At 33.5% G+C, this 8,191-nt stretch overlaps 1 protein-coding gene across 5 annotated transcripts in view; it reads left to right on the top strand.

Moving 5' to 3' along the window:
• Positions 1 to 7,646, top strand: part of LOC149774266 (uncharacterized) — a 46,784-nt gene extending 39,138 nt beyond the window's left edge. For 4 of the 5 annotated variants that reach the window (XM_089945579.1, XM_089945574.1, XM_089945575.1 and 1 more), the window contains 2 exons: positions 3,473 to 3,565; positions 4,862 to 7,646. In XM_089945579.1, coding sequence (XP_089801705.1) covers positions 3,473 to 3,565; positions 4,862 to 4,959 — 191 coding nt within the window. In that variant the 3' untranslated portion in view covers positions 4,960 to 7,646. The remainder of the gene's footprint in view (positions 1 to 3,472; positions 3,566 to 4,861) is intronic. The other variant, XM_089945577.1, reaches the window with a different exon arrangement.
• Positions 7,647 to 8,191: the final 545 nt, after the last annotated feature.

The raw sequence follows: 8,191 nt of genomic DNA, 5'->3' as shown, positions 1-8,191 counted from the left end.
ATATGTTTTAAGTTATAATAATAATGAAAATATTAATGAAGACTTTGTAAGGCGCCTAACCTTTAGAAGAACTGAGCGCTTTACAACATCAGACAATAACTATAAAATAAAAAGCATTTATACTGATATGATTACAAAAACAAAGACCATGATATTAGAAAATACTAAAACATGCTGAGACTATTTAAGGTAGGAAACATTATAAGGTCTGTACGTTTGTTCTTGCAGTCGAAATAAGTGACTTTTGAGAGCACTATTAAATGGCATACCTGTGTCTATGTGTCTAAGTTCAGTGGGCAATTCATTCCACGTTGCTGTGTCCAGGTATGTAAAATAAAGCTGTTTTCATAGTGGGAATAATGAGTATACGATTGTCAGAAGAGGAGCGTAAGTATCCTGCTGGTGTTTAATCATGGGTGAGGTTGGATATGTAGGTTGGTCTAGGGTCCGTCAATGCAAAATAGCACAGAGAACAAATTTAGTGATTTATTCTTAATCGAATGGATAGGCAGCACAGGGTACAGAGCAGCGGAGAGGTGTGCTCTAATCGTGGTACTCGAAGAATGATCCGAGCAGCTGTGTTATTAATTTTTTGAAGTTTCTGGGGTATTGAGATGAACCAGACATAACTGAGTTAGCATAGTCCATTCCTAAAAGTACTAATGAACACACAAGTGTTTTAGTGACATCACCTGAAAGATATTTGCGAATGCAGTTGATGAATCTCAGCACAAGATATACAGCCTTGCGTATGTTCATGACATGTTGGCGCAATATGAGAGTACTGTCCAGAGTAACACCTAGGTTTCGTAATGATTGTGTGAATTTAATGTTGGTGTTGCTGTTATTTATTCTTTGAGGTAAAGAAGTGAATGAGAATGTCTTTGTGTTGTGAAAAGAATGGTTTAAGTTTTATCATCATTCATCTGCAGCTTGTTACATGTCATCCATGATTTCACATCAGAAATGCACCTCTTTACACCTTGGGTGGTAGCATCAATTTTAGTTGAGTGGCTAGATTTGTATATTCGGATGTCATCAGCGTACAATTGGTGAGACACTGGATGATGATATATGACACTTGAGAGCGGCTGAGTGATTATAATGAAGAGAACAGGTCTAAGCCAAGAACATACCCCTGTGAAACACCACAACAAAGATCAACTAGGCTGGAGTGTATTCCATTTGCAGACACCATTTCTGTCCTGTTCACCATGTATGACTGCACCACAGTAAGGCTGTATCATGAAGGCCAAATACATGCTGGAGAAGGTAAAATAATATATCATGGTCTATTGTGTCAAATGCTGCTGACGAATCAAGGAGGGCGAGGACTATAATCTTTCCGCTATCCATAGCAGAGAGAATGCCATTAACTACTATTAGAAGAGTAGTTTCAGTAATGTGGCTTGGGCGATATGAAGATTGTACATTGCTAAAAAGACTGATTGATTTCAAATCAGATACAAGCCGGTATATAACAATTTTTTCTAAGAATCTTTTATATGAATGGCAGATTATAAAATGCGCGGTAGTTCTTTAAATCGTTGTGGTCTAGTGTTGATTTCTTCAGCAGGTGATTTACAATGACAGTTTTGAAAAATGATATGAATTCCCCGGATAATAAAGAGGTATTAATAACATCAGTTAGTGAAGGCAATGCTGGATCTAAGCACTCAGGCAGAGGTGTTGTTGGAATTGGATCAAGTTCACATGGCTTTGGTGCATTCTTCATCAGGAGTGTACGTATGAAATCAATAGAGACAGGTTCAAATGCTGCTAATGGTTATAGGAACAGTGTCAAGTTCATGAAAGATATGTAACTATGAAATCGTTTATTTTCTTTGTTATTTCCTTTAAAATGACCGCTCAAGTTTTATAGTTGTTAGAGCGTCCGCCTAGAACCATGGCTGAGTCATGCCGAAGACTTATAAAAACGGTACATACAGCTGCCGCGCTTGACGCTCATCATTAATAAGTTAGTGATAGGACTATTCAGCCTGGTGTCTGGATAAAGTGACTGGGTAGGTAATGATGAAACATTTATGCGGCATGATGTCCCAGTACTAATCATCACTATATAGTGCCACACTGTGGACATCGTATCGTCAAGTCTGGAAAATGGTTAAATCTAATTTAAAATCTCAAAACCGCACACACACTCACATACACGCACATTTTCTCGAAATGTATAATACAAATAGCAAACGCTCCTTATTTTTGTCATTGATTTTCAAATTCTGGCTCTTCAATGTTCTGAGCTATGAGCAGTTTTTCTTGACCTCCGGTTGACGCCTGTATCGTTTTGGTTCTTAGTTACTTCGGTGTTTGTTTACAAGCTCATGCTCTTTGCCAATAGCTTACACAATTGTAGTTAAGAATTGCATATATTTATTTAAACTTCCCTAAAATACTGGTTCTTGTATTTGATCCAATACATTATCGAGTATTCAACAAATTGGGGATACCTTTTCCAGATCACTCATACCAATTTTTCATAAGGACATGCGGTGTATTTTCTTCTAGGACATATTGTGTTCTAATAGTGCCAGCCCATCGTGCCTAAATATAATGTTTTCCTTGCAGTCACCATTCTATAGAGTAGCTGGAGCCATTGAGGATATATTAGGGTAAAATTAACGTCATTGTTGTCTTTTATGGAATGAAGTGTACGAGCGTATTCTAGTATTTATCATTACAGTATCATTCTAACATATTAACTTTTGCTTGACAATTGTTTTATCTAAAAGAATACATCTTAAAATAAATAACGACTTGCTACTCGTCTAGAATAAACTTAAACCATTGACATCAAAAGTTTCCTATGGCACTAGTTTGACATTGCCCAGGTTTATAAACAATACCAACATTTATTTTGAATAACTCCCTAAAACAACACAGATTACAAATGACAACTCGACTATGTACAATATGTTAGGTTCTTAGAACTATTATGGTATATTGTACTCTTTCAATAATATGCTTCGTCGCTATATCTAAGGCATAAGTTATAATTGCCACGCTTTATCACAGGAAGTGACGTACCTTTTTGAGTGCTGATATATATTTGTATACTATTCAGCTGTTAATTCTCATATATGTTCAGAGTCAACAAATATTTTAAAAGCATGTCGTTGTTGTTATTTAACCGCTAAATACATTGTCGCACTCTACAATAAGTACATATTATAGTAGAACATATTAAAATATATATATATATATATATATATATATATATATATATATATATATATATATATATATATATATATATTACCATCTTAAACGTATGATTACCTTTTGCTCTTAAAGATATTTTTTTCGACATGTAATGCTTTAGAGATTATCATACCATACCTCTTTAACAGCAGTCATTTTGAAAATTGAAAAGAGTACTTTCACTTTTATTAACAAGTATAAAAACGAGGTATTAAAATCAGCCGAGTTATCATATTTTAATTATTTTATACAGATTTTGAAGTTAGACCTAAAAATCATGCAAGTGTTGGGACAAAAAAACCAGTGAGAGAACAACACCAATTCCAAGAGGTTGCTGGTCAGTATGGTAAGATTAAAATGATTAAGTATAAATGATATGGACTTTGATAAAGAGAATATTATGTTTTCTTATGGAGACAGTGCACTAATATAAATAAATAACACTGGGAATAATTTGCAATATTTGGAATGCAAATAACTGTAAACACAACGTTTCTAAAGCCTAGTGCTACTATCTAAACTCATGTGCTGATATTGCTTTCTTTGATATGCTGTGTATTTTTCCATTCGAATTTATTAGTGTGCTCATTTGCTTTTACCTGTGAACAGGTTATATGTATCATATTTATCTAGCTAAGCTGTGTTATGATTAGCATAGTCTGATGTTTCTACAATGTGCTTTGTATATCGAATACATTGTGTTAAATATATGTTTCCAATAGTTTCATGAATACATAACCGGGTCTATGTGACCAAATATGTGTGTAATATAGTAATAGGAGATTTAATCCCAACAAATACTTTATTTTGCAAGATGAAAATTATGGAGGTGCATTTGTTCAGGCAGATCGCTGCCGTTTCGTTTTGCACTTACCCTTAACTGCATGTTCCTGAGTGGGTAGCTAGAGAACATTTCATTTCAAAGATTGCAAATATTCTGTACAAATTTATAAAATAATTAGTTGCAGGTCTATTATATTATATCACACGAACACATAGTAAGTTATATTTCTTTATTGCAAATAAAACTGTCTTCACCTTTAAAATTAAAATTGTAATTTTGCAAGTAATCAAGTTGGTTAACTGTTAAAGTCTTGTTGTCTTCATTAGGGAAATGAATATGCTTTAACATTGTTAAAATAGCACTGAATTCGGAAAATGGTAACAACACGTATAAAATTAATAAATATGTAATTATGTTCATTGCTAAATAATGAGTTAGTTAACGTTCATGTAATTTTGTATTTGTTTTTCATTTCGTCCAAATTTCCAAAATATTGCAATAAAACTATATATGACATAATCTGACTATTGTCTAGATATTATTACTGCCCTTATATAAAAAGCATTCTTATGACTATCTTATATATGTTCGCTTCTTCTAATTCGCGGCATAATGTTGACAATGTCCCCTGGTTAAAATTGCATATGACTCGGGCAATATGTGTTCTCTGCCATCCGAAACATATTTCACGTTCCATGTTATCGATATATATTATATTGGAGGATTTTATAATATATTTAGCGTCAGTAATTGTGCAAATTGAAACAAGTGTACGTTATAACTTTGTAATATGAGAGATTGGATTGCTTTATCAGAAAGAGACAAAGCTTTGAGATTATTGTTATTTATTTGATGCAGATGATGAAACAGGAGATTTAAATCCGGAAAGTGAACCTTTAGCGTCCAACGAAAACATAGCCCTGCAGAGAATGACAAATGAACCTGATCAACCATAGCTTGATTGACCTTTTATTGTAAGATGCCATTCGCCAGTATAGCGAAAAACTAGTTAAATGATTAGGTATAATTGGGTAGAAGAAAAGGTTGAAATATCTCCAATTGGCGCAACGAAATAATACGTGTGTGCCTAAATATTATGTTCTGTTATCTTGACTGATGGAATAAGTAAATTATTGATAAAGTTGTTCGTTAAAACGTGAAAACAAGTCATTTATTTCACAATACGATATTGTAACTGTCAAGCCTGCTGTAGTTGTGAATCAACAAATAGTGAAATTGGCCATGTCGTTCCATGCCAGGCGCAGAAAGTGGGCCAATTAAAAGATATAATCAGTTTCATGGAAGACTGCATTCTACAACTTTAATAAGATAAAGTAATGTATAGAGACGTATCGTATATGCTTTTGTTGTATTCTAGAACTGTACATTATTAATCCTCTTATTGATATTTCGTTAGTCATTGTTTATAAGTACAATTTATATTTGACCAAAAGCCTAAAGTGTTTATGTACCTGGTTATGATTAATATGTTGGTCTTGGGATCTGGTTTAGTTCATTTGAATCATGTAACTATAAGTTGTGGTGTTTTATATGAATACATAAATAAATTACTATGAAAGATTATTTGTTGATAGAGAATATATCCTCGTTGCGGCAACGTCGATATTATTAACGGCTTGTTGAATCTTGAAACTCACATATTTTAATTTTCATATACATTAGAATGTTTTCCAACTTGCCTTTTGATGCCACTATCTAGTTGTGTGTTATGTGCTTGTTTACAGGTTACAAGCTGGCTCTAACATGTTCTACGTCATGATCATTAAGCTATATCTCTGATTAGAACAATCGGATATATTTCGCTTTCCATTTCATATAGTGAGTGTTATTTTGTAAGTTCTTTTCAGTTTAGTTTTTGACATTAACGTATGCAGTTCATTTTGTTATTAACTATTCGTTCAGCGTTATCTTGTTCATTTGGTTGTGTGTGTGTTTGTGTGATGTGGATTTGTGACGTTGCTCTAACAATGTTTCAGTCATATCGCTACAATGTCTGCAGTGTGGCAGTTTATTGTGATGTCTAGCATTGGGGCATCATGCAGTAGACATGTAACATAATGTGAAACACAATCACTGTATCATGTCACCTTGCCGACCAGTCCTAACACTAACCTCTTAATTGTGAGGGCCCAGCAAGGCAGCTGTTAGTATCATTTTGATAAGTCTTTGTTATGGTTCAGCCGGTGTTAAAGACTTCCTGCATCCGTTCGGACGCATTAACCACTAGTCTACCGTAGGGTTAACCGTAGGCTGTAATATACCGAGTAAATTAGCTTATTGTCTTACAAATCTAATAGTTTGATTTTTGAATTTAAAAATAGTTTTTGGATCTTGATTATATAACTCCATATGCTTTAATATACATAACTGACACTCTATGCTGACATTGGTATTTCATACTTAAATGACATCATACCCAGCACATATGTTATTCCAATCGATACTAAATAGGTCAATATTATGGTTATTGGGCATACTTTTTGTCAATACTTTCACATTTAAAAACTAGCATAAAAGTGGGTTATTATATAGTAGCAGTGATTTTAGAATTGTTGTGTTTCTTGAATGCAATTCAGGAATAGTTCCTGAAGATCATGACAAATTACTATTAGCATTTCACAACGAAATGTAACTATCGTGTTTACCCGTTGATATAATGTTTATACAATCTTTTAATCTGGTTAAAAGGAAGTGTCTTCACTTGTTTTTTAGTTCCTTATTTCATAATTATGGCAACAATATAACGTCATTGGTCAGTATAGTAAGAAGATCGATTTATGTATTGAATGAGTGTGGTTTCAAGGCATACAAACACCGTAATGCTATATAAAAGTTATTTGCTAGATTATTTTACAGATGGATAATAAAAAATCAAACAATTAGAGGCTAAATTATAAGATGGTGAGGGTAAGATATGAAAAAGTGGAATGTAAATATTGTGCGCAAATGAATAGTTAGATAGCTAAACATATTTAGGATGATTGACAATAGATATGATAAATAAAATTAAAAAATATAGTACAACAGTTATAAGTTAGGATAAATGTTAACTTCAGTCAAGAAATTGAAAATGTAAAACGTTTACTATATCGAAAAGTTCAATCATGTGTCGAAAATGTAGAAATGATGGCGTATGGGCTGGACATTCTATCACTAAGTGATTTAGAGTGAAGGGTTCATTTCAAGAAACGCACTCAGGTGGGTATTCGAGTTATATGGAGTGGTTTATATAGGCAGACCCAGTTTTAATTATTGCGATTACTAACTCGTCCCTATGGATTGCTTTGTGGGAAAGAGTCCAATCTCATAAAGTTGGCTTGATGACATGGAATTTGTTTCACAAATTTACTCCACTTACTAAACAGTGAGTTTTTAATACAGAGTTTTAATCAGTGTATGATATTTTACAATCAGCTTAGGCTGTGAGAGGTAAACAGCATGGTATGTTTGATAAAAGTACTGGTCAGTGATGGGTTTTCTAAGTTCCTATTGTGTAGTCACTGAAGGAATGATAGCGAATCTGTGACGATGCCAGTATTTAAAATATGTTTGCTTTCTTTATATTTCAGAGCAAGGTCTATTGCCTTGATTTCTGCTGTAAATATTAAAATACCATCTGGCACTCGTGTGTTTGTATTGTGATTTACACTAACGATGGCTTCATAAGCCATTTCCTTATGCTTTGATACATCAGTATAAATACTCGTGTATTTATTAAATCTGGTGGTGAGTTTCTGATAAGAGCTAAGAAATATGGAAAGGTTAGTCTCATTTTCCACTGTATAGTGTATAATGTACTATTGCTCTCTTTAAATAGACGGGGATTTATTTTGGATTACATAAAGGCGAATTTATTTCTCTGTCAAAGCTGCAAGATACTCTAATGCTAACGGTAGCTACGGCATTTGGTTCGGTTTGGCATAATGTTTTTTTTGTTTTTTTTTTGAAGGTGTACTGTATTGATAGTATATCTCCACGATGTAATAGAGGTGGTTCATTCGCTTCAGCTATTAGGCTTTCACATGGTGATCTCCTAAATGCTCCCAGAGCGGGTCAAATTGTTTGATGGTGAATAGGTTCAAGTATTTTTAAATATGAATTTCTGGCTGAACCATACAAACTCATTCGTTGTCCAGTTTAGGGCACATAAATAGTCTTTATTGATTC

The sequence above is a fragment of the Sinohyriopsis cumingii genome, unplaced genomic scaffold (assembly GCF_028554795.1).
Source record: "Sinohyriopsis cumingii isolate HCF-2022 unplaced genomic scaffold, ASM2855479v2 utg000360l, whole genome shotgun sequence".
Taxonomy (NCBI): domain Eukaryota; kingdom Metazoa; phylum Mollusca; class Bivalvia; order Unionida; family Unionidae; genus Sinohyriopsis; species Sinohyriopsis cumingii.
The sequence above is the reverse complement of the archived record's forward strand: the minus strand, read 5'-3'. Positions and strand labels throughout refer to the sequence as shown.